Source organism: Zootermopsis nevadensis, unplaced genomic scaffold (assembly GCF_977971745.1).
Source record: "Zootermopsis nevadensis isolate Lab colony 2312 unplaced genomic scaffold, Znev_1.0 Znev_ptg000023l, whole genome shotgun sequence".
NCBI lineage: Eukaryota > Metazoa > Arthropoda > Insecta > Blattodea > Termopsidae > Zootermopsis > Zootermopsis nevadensis.
Window position 1 is genome coordinate 3,758,996 of NW_028259155.1, and position 20,407 is coordinate 3,779,402.

At 37.7% G+C, this 20,407-nt stretch overlaps 2 protein-coding genes across 6 annotated transcripts in view; one reads left to right on the forward strand and one right to left on the reverse strand.

Moving 5' to 3' along the window:
- The window catches only part of LOC110833012 (RNA demethylase ALKBH7, mitochondrial), an 11,586-nt gene extending 7,902 nt beyond the window's left edge, over positions 1-3,684 (reverse strand). Inside the window, exons 1-3 of one of the 2 annotated variants that reach the window (XR_015536706.1) lie at positions 3,427-3,684; positions 3,241-3,315; positions 688-2,736 (exon numbers count right to left, since the gene is read on the reverse strand). The gene's annotated coding sequence lies outside the window, so the exon portion shown is untranslated. The remainder of the gene's footprint in view (positions 1-687; positions 2,737-3,240; positions 3,316-3,426) is intronic. The other variant, XR_015536707.1, reaches the window with a different exon arrangement.
- Positions 1-20,407, forward strand: part of NfI (Nuclear factor I) — a 279,859-nt gene that overhangs the window by 3,965 nt on the left and 255,487 nt on the right. Inside the window, exon 3 of one of the 4 annotated variants that reach the window (XM_087354492.1) lies at positions 3,986-4,058. In XM_087354492.1, the coding sequence (XP_087210618.1) occupies positions 3,986-4,058 (73 nt within the window). Of the gene's footprint in view, positions 1-3,985; positions 4,059-7,785; positions 8,392-8,541; positions 9,653-20,407 lie in introns of those variants that run through there. The other 3 variants (XM_087354494.1, XM_087354493.1, XM_087354495.1) reach the window with 3 other exon arrangements.

Sequence of the window (20,407 nt, forward strand, 5' to 3'; positions counted from 1 at the left end):
GGTACTGTACTATCAATTTCTCAAGATGGGCTCTACTCCATGGAGTTACTTAACAACCTGACCTATGTAAATCACGATGCTTTTTGTAATGTCCTAAATTGCTCACTTTATCAGTTTTAATATACAATAGGTTTTTAGACACCTGAAATTTTTATTATTTCCTCAAAACAACACGTTTGACACCTATGAAGATTTATTATTTTGTCTCCCAATATCTTAAGCGTTTTGGAAACTAAGTGGGATTAAAACAATTTAATTTTTAGGCATTATATCCTTATCTTAGTTTCATCATGAACATTCTGTTTGTCAGTGAATCAACAGTATTAAAGTCCATGGTCATTATTAGGTTATACACCACCAACCCTTATGCTAACACATGAATAAAGATAGTCCAGGGGTCGTATTATCTAGAAGATTATACCGATCAGCGGAAAAGAAACTACTTTCTCTTAGCAGATGGAAATCCACTCTTTTTATCTTTTTTTTAAGTTTTCGTTGATTGGAGATACTTTCCCTATACCATTACTCAACTGTCATTAAGTCTAGCTTAAACCATATTTCACGACAAGACGGAAAACCTTCTTCTGTTTTAAGGATCAGAGATGTGGGGAGAATTGGAAGAATTGCCATGAAATGTAGATTAACCAAAATACGGGCATGCATAATTCAGATGTTCTTTCGTCTCACAAGGTTTAGCACATCCACGTTGCAGAACTACGCTTATATCGGTTCTAATTTATGTCATGAACTAAGACCTACTGGCACATGCAAAATCTATGGTTTTGAAATGCATTTTATCTCAATTTCGTAAAGCAGTGGTATAAAATGTTAAACCGATTTCTTCTTTCTTTCAGCGTCTGTGAGAATAAACAAATAAATGTCGACATAGCGTTATTATGCTGTTCCGTGTGGTCTATCTTGGTCATTAATGGTGTAATTAAAATTCGCCCCTGTTCATAAACTATGAAGGCGGATAGAGGACGTGGAGATAAAGCTTCGTGCATTCTGAACCTAGGCACTGAATGTGTCTGAGCAAAGTTCTTGGAGTATCGAATTCGTTAGAGACGTGATTCTCCGACAATCCCCCTTTGATTTCCGCTGTTGTTTGTTTTAGACGATCTTCCGATTAGTTTCGCGCCGTTCTGTTGGTCCAATTGGTGCTCCAGTGAAAGATGGCGTATTATTAGAGCGCGGTTTTGAAGCTTCGTGTGCAAAATTATGTTTTCTGGTGTTTCTCTTTCGATTATAATCATGTTTTATCAACAGTGGCATTATAAAATTTGTTATCAGTTTAGTTACGCATATATCCAGTGAACAGTTAATTATTATTAATATAAATTTCTGCTATCAGTGTTGTTTTTAGATTATGATTTGGAAACCAACTGCAGCCAAGGTTTGTGTGTGAACTTCGTACATAGATCTAATAACACAGAGTATTTTCCTTTGTTAATCGATATACTGACCTGCTAATTCTTAATTTAGTGTTTTCAAACTTTATTATAAAATATTGACATTTGCTTTACTTGGTATTTTCGTATTCTTTTACAATGCCTGTGTATGTCAGGCAACCTTGTTTTGACAAAAAAAAAAGTTTTGTTACAGGTTGGTTTTGGCTTTAAAACAACCTGTCTTAATTCAGTAATCTTACATGCCTATAGTTCTTCTTGTATTATAACATTACAGAATGACCATCTATATAAGCTAATTAACTTCTGAGTGGATTATCAGAATTTTAAACACATTTCTTAAATTTTTTATATATCCTGAAGTTTTGAAATACTTCTTAATAAAATTTCATTTTTAAATCTCCAGTATATCTTGAATAATCAGGTAAAAATTTCAAAACTGGTCACAAACTTATGTATTTTCACATATCGCTTTTTAATTTAAATAACCACTGTATGCCACAAGCTTTGCCAGGTACATTGTTATCAACATGAAGTTTTGTAAACAGTTCAGTTTCATTTGGTTTCAGCCCAAATAAATGTATAAATATGTGATCAGTTAAAAATGTACAGAATTTAAATTATTGAATGCAGACGAGCTTGCCTCAGCTACATATTAAATTCTGATAATTAATGCATGATCCACAGACACATTACTTTTCCAAACAGAGATTATACCAGCACTTAACTGAACAATGTGTTTAATTCCTTTATTGTCTCAACAAGATTCATTGTTTTCATAGTAGGTGAATCATATTCATCTGTTGGAACAAAAATTCTGACAATGTCTCCAAACCAGATGTTATATGATCCTCACTCATAGTTTCACAACTTATGTCATCACATCATAACTCGATAGTTTTTCTCTCCCTTAATTTTTCACTCTCTGAGAACTACTCGTGTTGCTGACGAAATTTTTTTCGTCCGATTTAGCATATCCTCAAAAGAGCAAATAACATCACCATACTTAAATCAACACATATCACTGGATCTGTCCACAATGTTTATTCATAATATATTTTTCCTTGCTTATATTTAAATTATGGTCTACAAATGGCTTGTAATTGGGTGTTCCCTCGACAGGTTCTCATGGTTTCCAACTTTTATCTACTTGTATTTTCAGGTAATGTTTCAGCATATTCAAATTTGTGGACATCCTGAACTGTCAAGATGCTGTCATTACCACAAAAATTTCTTTAATAATCTACTTAATAAGCTTTGTTTTATCAACAAGTGCAGTTATTTCCATAATTTTGGTAAAATTGGATAATCCTGGTTCTCCTGGTGTGTCCTGCAAGTACAAAATTACGTTTGCATATGATTACTTGTACAACACAACATAAACAAAGCTGCAGAACAAATGGAGAATAGTCATCATACCATATGACAATGTATAGGAAATATAATTAGGCAAATCAACATAGTACAAAAGACAATAATGTTTAATGCTATATGTATGATAAAAACCTTAGAATGCTCATCACACATCTGAGAAATGGTTTGGTCAGCACAAAAAAGTTTTCTCTTAATATTTTTAGATAGATAATTTCATCATAACAAAACAAATTTGGTAATCAAACACCAAAATGCTAACAGAAAAATAAACTAGGATTGAGGTCAATGCAATGGTCACGCTTTTTATAACAGATATACGTCTAAAACAGTTCCAGAATAACAGTTACGTTATTTTTGCCCTATCTCTAATGTGTGGTGCTGTTAACGGTGGATGTGGTCATAAATGTAAAAATATTATATGATTACTTTCCCAACACAGCTGCTTAGATGGGTTACTCACTTCTCGTCTGCTTGGTATTGACAAGATTCTTTATCTTGAATTTCTTCTGTGGTTGCCCCTCTGTCATGTTTAATGCTACAATAAAAAAAAGTTACACGTATAAGATAAATACCCCGACCATTACACAAACCGGATTTCAATCAAAACAGACCGATACGAAACTTTGGAAGCATTTGTAATACGTACTTTCCAAAACAGCTGTTAAGTGCACACAAAATTGTCCAGCTGTTCTGTGCGAGGGTAGCGGGGAATTCAAGATCCAATATGACTTCTGGTTCCTGTTTTGTAGCCAACTTCACAGAATCAAATTACCAAACCTTTATTTCAGGGAGGCATTAAAATTCCTCTACACACGGGGAACATTTTTTACACGAGAGGATGCAAAATATAACGCTGTTTCACTGTGGGACCTGTCGTAAACGCGAGTGTAGTAATTCAATTGTTTGATGACATTGTTTCCATACGATATTATGAAGATTTAGATAATATCTGATACGAGTGTGTTTTGAATGAATTTTATTGGAATTCCAAAATATCTCAGATGACCAGTGAAATTTAATTTTTTGGGAGAGGGGGGGGGACAGAGACCAGTTGATTTTTTTGTGAATTTTGAATGTGTTTTAAATTAATTTTATTTGAATTCCAGTATCTCCCAATTCCCAGTGCCATAGAAATGGCAATCTCTAAACCTTTTGAGTACTATTTGGAGGAGCTACAGAGAGTTAACTCTTCTTTGTCTTCACAGGTCTGACGTGGACCATCCCTCACCAGAGGATCTTCGCGTTATCCCTGCGGCGATACAAGCAGGCTCGCTTATGGTGAGTCGGCAACAATCCCTTACATTTATGAATTACGTCATTGTTGTGCTGGCAGAAGCAGGAATAGGGTGACGGTGTATATGAGCTTGTTGAAGGGACTTCACAAAGTTAGTGAATGCATGTAATCTGGTCCCGGGTTGAGATCTTCGTCCGGAGACCGGATATCCTGACTTACGTTTTCGTGGTTTTCCTCAGTCCCTCTCGGGCGAATGCCGGGACCACGACAATTCATTATTCACTGTCATCCTCTCATCCGACGCTAAGTAGTCTAGATACTGAAAGTGTCGTTAAATAAACACGCGGTACACGAATAACAAATAAATAAATAAATAACCTTTAGGAGACAGTGAGCAAAGTAAGTTCCTCGTGGTTCTTTTCGATCACTTCAGAGTAATTATAATGCTTAAAGGAAATGACAGAACTTTAATCTGTGTCCAGTTTTCGTAATTTGTCAACACCTGATCCAACCGGTTTTTCTCGGTGGTAGGCCAAATGGATTGTCCTCCTGGCTGAAGAATTTTTTTTTCCTTTTCGTAGCAACTTGTGATATAAATATCATTTAAGTCTACTCGTTTATTGTCTTGGGAGACTTAATGTGGGTAGTGCAGGTCTGTCATCGAGAAAAATTTGAATATTCATTCTGTGTTTCAACCTTCGTATAAAGAACCGTTAGTTTTTAAATAAGTTGTGCCCAAACTGTTGTCGTCGTCTGTATAAAACTTTCGGTCACTTCTGCAGTATTAAATATATATTTTGATTATCTTTTACGATCCTAATTTAAATCGCGTTATGAGGTTATTTGGCTCACATCGTGACGTAGGAAGAAGCTACTTTGCAGTAAAATGCATTAATACAGTCAACCATTTAAACCGAAATATTCCTACGTAACCAAGACTCGGTGGTATGTGTTAAGGTTGGGCACTGGACAGACCGAAAAGGACTGAATCAACCTCCCAACTTCCTAAATTTTAACACGTAAAACATGACTGCGTTCAAGAATGTTAAATTACGTTACAGCATTTAGGCCTAGTTGGATTTATTATCGACATCATCTAGCAATCAAAAGAGTGAGGCCACTTGCTGACCCGTTCCGGCTTCATTCGATCAAAGGTCTCTTTAAAGGTCGTCATCGGTTTCTTAACCCACGTGGTTAATATATATTTTTTTTTAATAATTTGGAAGTCTGTCTCATTGCATTCTGTCAACACGTCGAGTCCAAGTTTTTGATTTCAACATTTTGTGCTGGAGGCTTATGGATTCTGTTTTTAATTATATTAATAACTTAGGCCTCTGTCTTCCCTTCTTAAAAAGTAACCTGTCCTTAATATCTACTGTGGTTTAACCTCAAAAGACCAGTGGTAATTATATGTACCACATGATCTTGACAATAAATAACTCTAGCAGGTTTTGTTTATGGGGTTTTGTGTTATTATAAGTGTAAGCAGAGATTATTTCTTTAAAAACAATTAACCATTTGATAATTTCAGTGATAATGTATGGTTTTCTTTGAGGTACGGACAGAATTATTAAATGTTGTTTAGACGTTACGTATTATGTTCTCGTCTTCTTAACGTGCTTATGAGAAATTTCACAGGCCCCAGTTGGTAATTGTGCTTGTCTTAAACCCTCTTATGTCCAAGAAAAAAGGTCGTCTACAAATGTGTAAGTTATTTTCTAGCAAACGAGGCTTTGGCGACCGAATAGTGGCCGAATGACTATAATATCAGCATTAGAATAAACGCCTATGAATAAACCTATCTGGAGGCTTAAAGATAGGATCTCTAGGCTATCACTGGGTTACTCACAGATAGGATCGTAACTTCTAGTGAAGATTTTACTTTAAAACCCCAGAGAAGAAATTTGGGCAAAATATTAGAATTTTCGGATGTAAGGAAGAATAATTTGACAAGGTATTAAATTGAAATAATATTTTAGTGGCCTGGATTCGTACAACTACGAAAGAAATTTATACACTTAGGCTATATTATGATTACAAGACGAACAAGTTTCTCATATGCGTCAGTCATGGAGGCCCTTTAATTTTAATCGAGACGAAATTAGATTTTGACGTAAACATTAGCAGCTCCCAGACTATCAGAATAGTTTATTTTGTAAAAGCTTTTGTTTAATGCTGAAGAACGAGACGGCAGTTTTATTTAATCGTCTCGGTTATTGTCTTCGATTTCATTTCTTAATTTTTTTTATGGATATTGTAGGTATTCGAATTAAGTATTTTAAGGTTATGTGTGTTAGACAGAATTAATTTTTTTTTAAAAAAAATAAAAAAAATAAAGTGTCGACAGTCAGCGTCTTTCTGTGCCAGGTGACGAATCTGGTCAGTTTTTAGAATTCCCCGTTTATACTGAAATGTAGAAACAATGAAACAGACGTAATTACTATAGACAGGTAAAGAACGGAACTCAGACCATTCGTCGAAACGAGCACACAGCTGCATAACCTAAAAAGAACTGCAATTTATAAAACAACTCTGCATGATGCAAAAAAAAAAGTAAAATAGTATTTTAAGTACGAAGTATTTTCTACAAAGTATTTAAATACATTTTACTTGTCGAATATTCAGATTCTGTTTCTATCTGATAATTAACAAAGTATAAATGCCCTAACTTTTCACACATGCCCGCCATTTATGTCGTCATTACATTATAGCCAACTGATGAATACTAAATATACCTACCTGCATTCTGGGCTACTAGTCACTGAAACATAGGACCAAATTTTTAATGCATTTAACTCACTACGTATGACTGTAAATTATTATATTTATTTTGATTATGAGTCTTATTAGGAAGACCGATAATGATATGTGAAAGGTTTTAGGGTGATAAACTTGCGATATGTTGCTGAGATGCTTGTAGTGCGTCATTCATGCCTTTTGGCCTACGTAAATGCCATTGGTAAGTCCATCCCACCAATGAATGTCTTCAGATGGAAGTAATATAGTTCGGATTTGCAGTTGGCTTTCCAGATGGTTTATTTATAACCATGACTGATTCTCAGTGGATAAACAAAGATACTTTCATAAATTAAATACGTAATTTGCAGGCAACCATTTATGTCTCAGAATTTTATTTATAATGTGTCCTTGTATCATGCATATAGAAGTCGCAGAGTTCCAAAATATGCTCAAATTCCACTCAGCCACTAATATCAGAATTGAAACAAGCAGGCTTAAAGCCCTCTCTGAAAAATCCCACAAAGACGCGAGGAGAAACATCATCATTAATGTAATCGTCATAATCTTTAGAAGATTTATTGCCGTCCCTCGTAGAGTTAAATCTAACATTCAGTTTGAAGGGGGGGGGGGCAAAAGAAAATAGTAAATACATATTCTCACTTCTTCTGAGGAGAGTAGGCTAACGTGAGAAAAGTCGACAAATCTGGGAAGAAATTCCATCATCTTCTCTCTTGTCAGAGGAAAGTATTCACGCGAAAAATCGATGTTATTACAAACCGTGTTTATTTTACAACAGTTATATTGATTCATACCCTGAAAGTTGCTACCAAATGTTCTACAGCATGCGAACCCCTTATCAATACGCGAACTTGATCTTGCCATTTTATTGGCTCAAGCTTCAAGGACGAAATGTTATCAATCATTTAATTATATAAGTGGTCGCTACTCCGGAGCAACATCACTGATACGTCTTATCTGTATGGGACTGCTTTTCGATGTAGGTAGCGATCGACGGAATTTAGAGAAAGAACTTTATGCTGTGTGATCTTTAGAAGATGTAATTACGTACTGTTAATTTACATTATATTCATTTCCCGCGTTTTTACATCAAGGAGGAGTAATATGCTAAGCTCCGCCTATAATATCACCTACCTTTCCTAATATGGAGGACCGTGACTTGGATTGTGGCTTGGGATTGGTCCGTTGGAAGCTTGATTGATGGCATCATAAATACACTACGCTGGATAGGAAATGTTTATTAAATTTTTGGCATCGCGGTTATATTTAAAAGTTGTGGACATGCACTGTATGGTCGGGAAGAAAGGTTGGCTTTCAGTGTTTTGATTTTCATCGAGCGTTAAACTGTATGAAACGCCATTGAGCGAGAGATGTCGCGCAAAGCGTACAGTTACTGATTTGACTCAGTAGCAAACATTGCAACAGCGTCTAAACTACTACTGCGCCACACTAAACCGAGCGACAATTTTTAGAAGAATTCCACTCGTAGTGAAAGACGAAGGACGATTGTGCCGGGAGTGGGGAACTGTTTAACGAGAATACGGCGTGCTTGTGACCGTGGCTGGTTCCTGCGATGAAGTGGTGGAAGTAATCGGTAGATTATGGCCTAAAATGACCATGGTAAGTGTTATCTCTTTGCCTTAGTATATATTTCATTCATATGAGCCGGGAAATCTCCTGGTTTGGCACTGTCATTCTTATTGACGTTTGCAGTGTCTCTTCAATGTTGGCCCTACTAGTGTATGGTTTGGCACCCTGTTGTCAGCATGTTGGCCACAGTTCTTGGGCTGTCGCCATAAAACTTGTTTCAATCGAATCATGAGGTTAAAATTCCATCGACCGACAACATAACGCATTGACAGTGATCATATGAGTTATAGAGTACGATCTTGTGGAAGATTATCTATTAAAATATTGTTTTATCAGCATCAAGATGTGAGTGGTGTATTTTTACGTGGGGATAAATCGTGTGCAATTAACAGGAAAGTGTCATGAAACTAGTTTTCATAATGTCAAACGAAAGTGTAGGCTATCAGTTGCACCGTGATGAACGATTGTCAAGGTCGTATGGGCTGTTGTGTTTGGAGGCCAGCTGTACACATCATTGCTAATCACATGACCTTGCCGATGTGGAGCGTTTATGCAGTGAAGTGACACACCTACATGGCTAATTAAAGGATGAATTTTATCTCGGCTTCAGATGCTCCGTGACTTGTGAACAGGCTTGGATATTTCGTTAAATTGCCATATGGCCGTGTGGGAAGGTTTTAGAACGTGTTGAAACAGTTCAATTTTCTGTTTGATCTCATTGTGGTTTCGAAACCTCTAGTTACGGCCTACAGTAGTACAATAATAATGGTTCCGAGATCAGCTGATCAGCTCCGTAGACAAATCCATAATTTCGTGTAGTTCCAGTTCCAATCACTAGATGGCTCGCCTTGAACAGTTGAGAACCGAAATTCGTTCAAAGCAAGACGAAGTAACAGCGTAAACACATAACCTCAAATTACAATATTTTGTGACTAAAGTAACGTAAATTTGTTATGAAATGTTCTGTTACACTTAACTGAACGTAATTAAAGTGAAAGATGGTGTTGGTTGATTGTCAGGAATATCGTAATCAGCATTTAATAAACCAGGTGCAAGAGTATGACGTAAGATTTGGCGTCAAGCGTTGGACAATCCCAAAGTACGGGTAACACGTTTTTTTTCAAGGCCAACATAAAACTTTGCCCCAGAATCACTTTTAGTGCACGACATAGAACTGCTTATACCATGGTGGAGTACAAAACTGTGAACTCTTACGGTGATCTCAGCCAACGAGTTAGCTACAGTTCCAATTACCTCCTGTTATAAACTAACACATTCCAGCAGATACAATGTGCTATAAATTGGTGTAGTTGTGGGTTTTTTCTTATTATTATTATTATTAATAATAATGGGCATGAAGGCCCAAGCTACGGCGACTAGTTTATTTGTCATTTTACCCGCATTAATTTATGTGAATTAATCGGATATAGTAATTCGGAATGTGGGCCTAATAATAGTTTTTCCAGGATGTGAACTGCTCTACATTATCTTTAGCTGAAGCGCAATTGTGCGTTGAAACTATCGAAGGTTAGCCTGGAAGTAAATGTCGATTGATTGCTTGAAATTCAGCATGTGTTCCGCTTCGAGACACATTTGTTGGCAACGTATTGTTTGTAAATATTTACATTTTCGTTCACATAGGCAAAATATTTTGGACTTCAAAGTTTTAAATTTTGTTTCAGTGTTAGAAAAATAACGAAACGGTAAACTTCGATGTTCCGTACGATTTGCAGATCTGCAGGTGCGCTTGAGAATCTGGTGGTTGCTTATCTCCTCGGTGTTGCACTATTTTTGCCCAATAGAAGACCGGCGATAAAGTCTGTGGCAAATCACAGTTTTATCTATTCAAATGCAGCTCATGTACATAGATAAGTGGTTACGTTACTGATCTAATTGTTCATAAAATTACTGACATGTTAGTAACAGCTGTGTCGAAACAGGTCCTACGTATTTTTACCGGGGCGAGGAGACTGAAAAATATATTTATCTTAACACACTTTGGACTATTTTGAATGTGTTGTCGGAATCGATTTTCGGTGCTTCCCTTAGGGAATCAGAAATTATTTGCTTGTTTTATTATTCTGCACATACTAACTACACTCTTCGTGGCTTTCATTAAATTTTAAGTGGTAGTTCTTGATGTAGTTCAAGCCGAGACTGGCGTTACTGAATTTTTTTAAATTTACTGTTACATATTTATGAAAGATGGTGCTATAAGGAAAAAATTGTCTTTACCATCTTGTAACACGTTCTATTATTTCAAAGGCATTTATGTCATTTTTGATGTTTCCAGAGTTTAAAGAGAAATATTTTGTTGTTCTGGTATATATTATAAAGTCTGTTGAATGAAAATTAATGTATCTATACAGTTTTATTTCTTAAGTGTCTGTTACATTTTCCCATTAATTAACCTTGAGATACATTTAGTTTAACGTATCTGTTTTAGAGTACACAGTCACATTGTTACAAAGGGTGTCACACTACAGATGGAGAAGACATATCTGCCCTATCTAATTGTATTATTTCGTGGAATTTACTCGCATTAATTTTCTGTAGTCTTGTAAAATTCCTTGTAATTTGAGTAGCCTCGGAACTGCGGTCTGTTTATCGTCACTTAGGTCACTCTTTCACGGTCGCTCGTGCGCAGGCGCACGGAGTAACAGCAGCTCGCAACTGCCCTCCTGTCTCAGTAGCTACGTAGACGTCGTGACACAATGAGTGTATTTCAAATGTACTTTTCGAAATTTTTAGAACTGATTGTTGCCTGCCACCCTGTGAGCTTTCAGCCAGGAACGCTAATATTTTTATGGTTTAGTCTTTAATTACGTATATGAAGTATAATGTCTCGCGTGTTTTTGGCTCCCCTATCCCAATTTACCCCAGAAGGTCGAGATTTTGGCGTTTACGGGCGAATTTCAAGAACCCCCACGGACGGCGAGCGCCTTGAAATAGGCTTCCTGCTATGAAACATTGCTTACCATTCGCGAATGTATTCGAACAGCGTCTCTGGAAGCAGTTGAAAGAGTTTGGTGACCGTTGAAGAAATTCAAGCGATTTCTTTTGTGTCAGAAAGAAGGATTAAGAATTGCCAAGTACACAGAGATCACGCCGTACAGGATTCAAACGTCAGTGTTTTACGATGTTACTAGAAATGCCCGTAAATTGATTAATGTTCTGACACGCGCTGTTTTGCGTTCAGGGTCTGTGAAAGGCTTACGAAGACAGTAGGATCTACTGACGGAATTACCTAGACAAAGTACTATTTTTAATCTCTCATGTTAGCAGTAACAAGGGGGGGAATAAGAGAAGCTTTGAGACGGCAGGCGTGCTGCTACGCTCTGCGATGTGCAGGTATTTAAAAATACTGTAGCCGTGCAAGTTATTTAGGGATGTTTCTGTAAAAAGGAAAATAAAAACGAACAACTTGAAGACCACGTGAAATAGGCTCCATCGTTGTGAAATTTATTATGTACATTTCGCAGACAAGATTCGCCTTTCCATTAGATTAAATTTGTTTACTTTTTTTTTTAAAAAATTTGCATATACTTTTTAGTCTAAAACAGGAAGTGTAATGTGGCTAAGTATTCATGGTCCATGGCAGAACGTATAGGTAATTTTATTAATATATTTCAAACCAAATTTAATAATAATGATGTCTGTGAGTATTTACGAAGCGTAGCACACATAATTAATAAAATATGCAGGAAGATAGCCATTCTGGTCACGACGTTAGACCAGTAAATGACCTGTTTTCGCCTAGTAGACGATTTGATGGTCGTCCAAGTCTCTCCCAACTGGTAGACGGTCCAGTTGTTTTGGATTTCAAATGTTTTCCGTCTCTCTGACATGATTTAACCGGTTTTATTTATACTGCGATAATTTTTGTTTTTCGATTTGGTCCACATCGAATTATTCCAAAAAAAAAAAGTTATTTATTATCCGGTTTTATAAACTGTATTCCGCTGTACGTCTCATGGATTTCTTCTCCGCAACATTTAGTCCTCTAATTTACAGTATTACAATTTGGTTGAAATTTAATATAACTAATTTGAGTAGAGATGGTATTTGAACTACAACTGCTTGTTAACGTGGAAGAATTAAATCAAAGCGGATTTTGATATACCGTGTTTTCTCGATTTAAATACACCATCAGGTGTAAGACGCAGCCTTTAATTAGTAATGGGTTTCTTTCCTTGTGCATAAGTACCACGCCGTCAGGACGACAGAAGTCACTTTCACAAACCTCGAACTCTTGAACCGTTTTTACACTAAGGAAGAACTGGTTTACGCGATAGGAGATGGTTGGAATCCAGAAACGGTGCTGGAGGAATAATATCTAGGCTTTTGCGATGTGTAGACCAGTGGAATTTTACCGACGTTTCAGAGGTAATTGCTGCTTCCGTCATCAGGGCTATGAGTAATCTACCTGATGATAGAGGCAGCAAGTACCGCTAGACTACGCGACGCAACACCCCACAAGACATTTTCATACTCGTCGTCGCCCTGAGAACCTTAGATCTCATCGAAGAATGCCCTGTCCTGTTGTTGGTTTACCTGAGTGACGTCATATGGATTCGTTGAAACAAAAATTTGCATGTTGAAACGTTGCGAGGACTGAGCCCCCGTCAGGATTTTGCTCACAGGGACCGGTGACTTATTTATGGCAGAGGGCTGAATCATTGGCACGTGGGGGCTACAGAACACAAGGTACTCATTTGTCGTTTCCGGTGGCTGAGAAATAGTTTCTACTAGGCGGGGACACGCGGCTAAGAGTCTGGACTATTGGATACCACGGGAACAGAAGATTGCAGTCGCATGTTATCTTGTAACCTCGTGTTCAAGCCCCGATACTCCCTGGATGGATCGAGGGCGAAATAGAACCACGCATGCGTACTGATATCTGACTGACGTCACCGATGATACTAGTTATAGTAAGCCTTACGTATTTAACTGACTGAATATCTTGGTTCATGTAATGACATAACACATCTGATTTTTGATACGTGGCAAGGGTACATATCATTAACTAGCAAATCGTTCTGCATGTAACGTAACGGGGAATTATACCCTGAGAACGATTACACCAGTTTGGTCGCTTTCCTTATCGTGATCGTAAGGCCTCCTCGAGAGTTAATGCCCCTCAAGACCTTCTTATCTCGTTCAGAGAGCTTTTAATCGAATCTGTGTCAAAACAGTCAAGGGCAGTGTAACAGAAGAAAAACACACATCAAATCAAAAATATAATTCAAAGTGGCTAAGTTACGTGGCTAGAACACTTTTATACCACCGTAAAAATTTAAAGGACTTAGGACGTTTGTAAAGTCAGGTTTTAAATTTTACGCCGAAAGACTTCTAGGACCAGTTTGTTTTACAAAGAACGGTGGGCGGGGATTTTGATTTTGATAATTTAATAAGGAGAAAATGAATTTTAGGATAATTTTTTAGGTACTGAAAAAATTCTCGGTTTATATGCAGTTTTTTTTTCTTAGGGAAAAATTATTATTGTGGTAATGTTGTATAGAGGCTTTGTTTCTTCAAACATTGAATGAAACATTTTTTTAAATACAGGCGCTGTGAATTCGTGTGCATATTGTGTAAATTCTTGGTTAGAAATATTTTTTATCGTCGTAAATTTGTAAAATGTATTTTATTGTTCATATGCTGCGTATAATCTAAGAAATAACCTTACAGACCTTTATCAATGTTAGGAAAGGTTGGAATCTACAGATACAAATTAGACAGCGGTAGAGTTGCATTGCAAAATTCAGAAAAAATGAAAATGTATTTTATTTTTTTTGTGAATGCTTAATGTAACGTGAGATTGCTGTTGGAGGGACTGTACTGGCCGTTGTGACCTGTAAAATACTGGGCTGTGTGGAATGTCCGTCCGTCCACCCGCCGCTGGTCTGTGTCTACGTTACCGTGTGATGTGAACGCACGGATTATCGTTGTGGTTCTGTTACACTGGCTATGTTGTTCTTCCATAGGCCATATACCAAACTGGTTTTCAAGTAACTAACCATTAGAAAGCTCGTTTCACGCATGCGCGGCGTAACGTTTTACCCCAAACACGATCCCTTAACCTCACACTGTCCGTGTTAATATATTTTACACAAATTTTTACAACAAGTTCTCTTTTCTAAACACATCAGGAAAATTGTAGTCCATATTATAATACGGATGATACGTGTATAGATCAGAGTCGGGGTGTTGGACCTGCTAACACTTTTTAAGAACGAAAAAATATGAAGTCTTAGTTTTGTGGTTTACTGATACGCCATTATACTGGAACGGCGGAACAGATAACCAAATGTGTCATGTCCACGTGTTCGTAATTCTACGAGTAACATCTCTATGCAGCGAAGAAGAAGAATAAGAATAAGGATTAACGTTTACGTGTCAGTGAAATTTATTTCTCATTGGACTGTAAATGTAAGGTCAGGTAACAATGTGGAGGGTTTTAGAATGACAATAGAGGAGTAAAATATTTGAAATGGGTTATTATTTTTCTTTCTGTTGTAAATACTCTTGGGTCATTATAGGCCCATATCAGTGGACTATAACTTTAGTACAGCTGTAATGAAGTCGTCACGTATTGTGTGTGCCTGATACACGCAGAATTGGAAGCTCTTTCGTGTCTTATTTAATTATCTAGTGTTCTGTCTGACGACAGGTCCATATGAACAGGATCCTTCCATCCTATTCTCTTCTCGGACTGGGACCTGTTCATATACGTTCTTGGCAGATGATCCAGAAGTGGTTTGCCATTGCCTTCTTCTGTGTGTGAATGGAGTAATTGTTGGGATGCCACGGAGAAACCGGGGAAGCCCCCGGAGGAAAACTCCGTGTTGCCTAGACCACGGCCTTGCCCAACACAAGTTATAAATTCGGGCACCGCCGGTAATCGAACCCGAGACCCCAGGATCACAAGGCCAGCGTTCTAACCGCTAGACCACCTCATCTTATTATTATTTAGTGTTCTGTCTGACGACAGGTCCATATGAACAGGATCCTTCCATCCTTTTCTCGGACTGGGACCTGTTCATATACGTTCTTGGCAGATGATCCAGAAGTGGTTTGCCATTGCCTTCTTCTGTGTGTGAATGGAGTAATTGTTGGGATGCCACGGAGGGAAACTCCGTGTTGCCTAGACCACGGCCTTGCCCATCACAAGTTATAAATTCGGGCACCGCCGGGAATCGAACCCGAGACCCCAGGATTACAAGGCGAAAGGGATAAGTTTGGTGAAAATATCTGTATTTGGTGGACTGAAAACTTTGGGAAGTGGCCGTGGCTTATTTTAACGTTATATAACTCCGTTCACTTGGAAAGTCTAAGGATAACCACAGAAATTTTGGGCCAAGATGTTCCCCGATAGATATTCGAACCCGGCACCTTCTGAATACGATGCCCCTGTGTAGTCCTTTGTTTATTGATTTATGAACACAATTTATACTCAGCCTTCCTTCTTCTGTTCCGTTTTAACACAAACATCCTTGCGTGAAATGTCTTTCAAATGGCAAAGTATAAGCTCGGTACAGATGCACTTAAACTAAATCCTTTTAGCCATTAAAACCAGAATTCCGTCTCGGGACAGCCAGCGAACAAACATTAAATGCTAATATTCAGTTTTAGTTAATTTAAATGGATTTATCGTCTTCTTAGGCGTTTGGTGGAGGTTTTAATTTTTCCTAAATGCTGCAGTTGATTTTACTACATCGGGAATCGGCAACCTTCGGTCCTCGTGCCGCATATGATCGTATGAATATTTTTAATTCGACACTTCACATCATTCGAGAATTAGCCGATGCAAATATGGCGGACATTTTATGCAACCGAAGAACAAATTATCGCAAAAACTATATTTTAATTAAAGAAATAGTTTGTGGTTTTAGATATTATCTATGCTCTGTGGTTTTGATTGGTTTTCACGATATTATTTTTTTTCTGTTGTCTTCGGAAAAGGTATGGATATCCAATGCGGCCCGCGGTAATGAAAAGTTTGCCAACCCCTGTTCTAAAATATTCTGCCCATATTTAATAATAATTTATTTATATATTGCGAATACGAGCGGTTAAGATGGCAACACTGCGGTCGTGCCAGTGTGAACTCGGCCCTATCCGCCTGGATTTGTGAGGGTGTCATTACAGGATGACTAACAATTTAACTGGACCGTGCCTTTGTTATTGGCGGGTAACCGCAAGTACGCTGCTGGTTGGATTCTGTGGAGTTGCTACGTTCAATGCAAGTAGCAAGCGAAAAGTACACACCACAATCAAGTGTGTGGTAATATGGACCATAGCTTAGTATCACGTACTCACAGGCTTTTTTTTGACGTAAATACGTCTATAAGGAAGGGTCATTCGGCAAAAATGTGTTACGAAAAAGTGTAACCTGGTTACCTAGGGAACGTCGTGTTTACTCGGAATTGTTGTTACCTATAAAACATTTCATTACATTACATTAGCCACGGTGGTCTAGCGGTTAGAACGCTGGCCTTGTAATCCTGGGGTCTCGGGTTCGATTCCCGGCGGTGCCCGAATTTATAACTTGTGTTGGGCAAGGCCGTGGTCTAGGCAACACGGAGTTTTCCTCCGTGGCATCCCAACAATTACTCCATTCACACACAGAAGAAGGCAATGGCAAACCACTTCTGGATCATCTGCCAAGAACGTATATGAACAGGTCCCAGTCCGAGAAAAGGATGGAAGGATCCTGTTCATATGGACCTGTCGTCAGACAGAACACTAAATAAATAAAAATAAATACATTACATTACTTTACATTATATTCAGCTACCACAGACCCATCTTAAGCGTAACTAATTCAAGTTGATTAAGCAATGTGTTAATCAAACTTATCTCAATTGTAAAGCATGTATAAAGGAAATGTTTAGAATAAAGCCAATATATAAACTTCCTTTCCGTGTAGACGTATTTACGTCTAATTCTCCGGAACCGTGGTTCCACTGACAACTTCAAATTATTCAACTGTGGCAGTAATGATTCAATACTTTGCAAACTTTTCAAGAAAAAGTAAATCGCAACCGGCAGGGCTCGAACTTACGCTTTCAGAGGGAATTTAATTTCTAATTAGACGCCTTAACCACTCGGCCACGGTTGTTCGTAACGAGACTCAGCGGTTTTCAAATTTGACGATAATGATTACGATGCGGAGTTTAAAATGTCTATGGAAGTTATCTTTTAAAGTAATGTACGTTCGTCGCACCAAATGAGTAAAATGAACGTTTGGCTTGGAGATTTTGTGTGTCTCTGCTCGGTCGACAGCTTCTCTGATCTCAGAAAGTTTGTGTACTCGATGAATTTCGACAAAGTTGTCGTATGGATTGAATTTGGAAGGTTTTTGTCAGTACGTTATAACCTCTATTTCACATGAAGCCTAAGATGGACTTCATTTAAAATTTTAAATACCGAAAAATTTGTCAAAACTACACCTTAGCCCACAAAACACGCTACACGTCAATATACAGAGAAATATTTCACGAAATACGTAATTGATTATTACATATCACATAATTATACAATATAACTTATTTTACAGAAACATCATTAAAACTACAGAACTTTGCCGTGTTTTACTCAATACTACTAATGGATTATTTTACCATATTTTATCCTGGCAAATTAAATAATTCTTTATCTTATTATTAGCTCGAAATATAGGCATGTGACGTTCTGTGACACCAGATTGTAATTTCCTCGCGTAACGACACTTTGCTTAATATCTGTTACTGGGAAGTGCCGTCTTATACGCAATTTTGTATCTGCGTTGGTGAAGTAAATTCAGAATTGTTTTAAATTCCGTAGATTCGGTGAACACAAAAAATTTCACGTTATACTCAGACGCAGTTACATAATTCAAGGTCTTATTAGCTTAATTTGTTAGTGGATAACGTGTCTTAGCTGCTATTTCATATGTTCTTTCTACCCTTGAAACAGTTGAATACTTAATTAGATTGGAAAGGCGTAGAGCCAGTTTAAGACTATCTTGTCCCCTGGTTAGTACTTTTACATACATGCATGCCATATGTTATCATATATAGGTATTTTACAACAAGAGTTTCATGTGTAAGCTATGAAATTATAAAATGATTCTGTATTCATTACAGGCCTTTAGTAATTGCATATCGTCAGAAATTAGAAGCACCGCGGTGGTTTATTTTATTATGTAATACGAGTTTTTATTTGAAACAAAATGAATTTTAAATTACGCAGTAATTAATTGCGTTACACCAGAATGCCGCCTGAGATAAATCATTCTTAATTTAGATGTTTAAATAAATAATCATGTTTTTGTGACACAATAAGTTAAGCGGTAATCAGCATACGCAATATCCCTTGTTCTTACACTTTTCATTATTTTTCTCGTTCAGTGTTACCAACAGCAGAGCTGTCTGCTGTCATTAAATAATCCGTAAACGAAATTGATCAGAAAATTATCTGGATATACGAGGTGCGATCGGAAAGTTTCAAGACTGCGCGTATAAAAACCCGTACACTTATCTCAGGTATTAAATTCATCCATCACCCTCGTAGTTCCTTTGGGAGTGAACACAACGATCCCAGCGCCGCTGCCAAGCCTGGAAGCATCCCTGGAAATCTTTCTTTGTCAGCCTGTCAAGCACCATCTGCGATTCTGCCTGAATCTCTTCTATCGTCTCAAATCTCCTTCCCTTTAGCTGAATTTTCATCTTTGGGAAGAGGAAGAAGTCACACGGAGCTTAGAAAGGAAGTTGGGGTCGGTTCTTGCAAGATCTTTGAGCTCCTGACAAACGAGAAGTCGATTCTGCTTCTGGTCCTCAGACAGGATGCGTCGCATGTGGAGTTCTTCCTTTAGAATCAGCTGACAGGTCCCATAGTCTATCCCAACAATGTCGCACAAGTCGTTGATGGTACGACGTCGATCTTCGTGAATGGCCTGCCGAATCTTCGTAACATTTTCGGGCGTTGTGCTCGAAGATGGTCGTCCACAACGCTCGTCATCATCGACAGAGTTTCGGCCATTTTTAAAACGTGAATGCCACACAAAAGTTTGCGGACTCCCCAAATGCTTGCTTTAGCATTTCATAGGTTTTCGTAGCCGTTTTGGCGAGTCTTTGGCAAAATTTGATGCACACGCCATTCCGAAATCGCAGGAGGGTCGGTGTAATGCACTACCAAAACGCCCGTAACTAAGAAACAAATGCTAATTCGATGATGCCGGCTGGCACACTGATTCACTATGAATGTAGGCCGCACCCCCTAGCGGCAGAAGCTCGTACTACATCCGGTTCGCCCTCTATTGACACAGTCTAGAAACTTTCCGATCGCACCTTGTACATTAAAAGACGAGGTCAGAAATACATTGATTATAAATAAATTAAATAATTTATTTTAAATAATGAAATTAACAACGATATAATTTAAGAGGTGATATGAGAAACCTTGTTTGGGAGACTCGTGTATTGTGGAAATAAAATATTACAATGGATTTTAAAGAAATACCGTATGGTATTGCGAACACCATTTTGAACCACCGGGTTCAATAAAAGACAGGGAACTTTTTGATCGTTTGAGCGACTGTTATCTGTTTTACATGAAGCTGCTTGTGACTCACCGCGTTTGTCATCAGAAATCCTGACGATGTTTCGGAAATTAAATTTATCAGGTCGATATTTCTAAATAGCAACTGTTTATGTGTAAGATTTGTTATTACCAGTGCAGATAACGTGCTGATGTGTCGAGAAGATGATCGAATCTGAAGTCGATTAATGCCTTAGTGAAGCTGTAATTTTTACACCGGTGCATAACTATTGCTTAGTTATCTATAGGGTTTATTTGTTCATTGATTATTTAACGATGCTGTTCAGGTGTTAAGTTATATGGCGCTGGAAAATAGAAGGATTGCGAATGACGAATCTCAAAGAATGTTGAAGCAAGTTTTAGCGACAAAAAGGCGTTTACAGGAAGGCAGTGAGGAAAACCACGGGACGGCCGGATTCCTTTCCGAGTTCTGATGACATAAACAAATGAATTACGAGGTAAA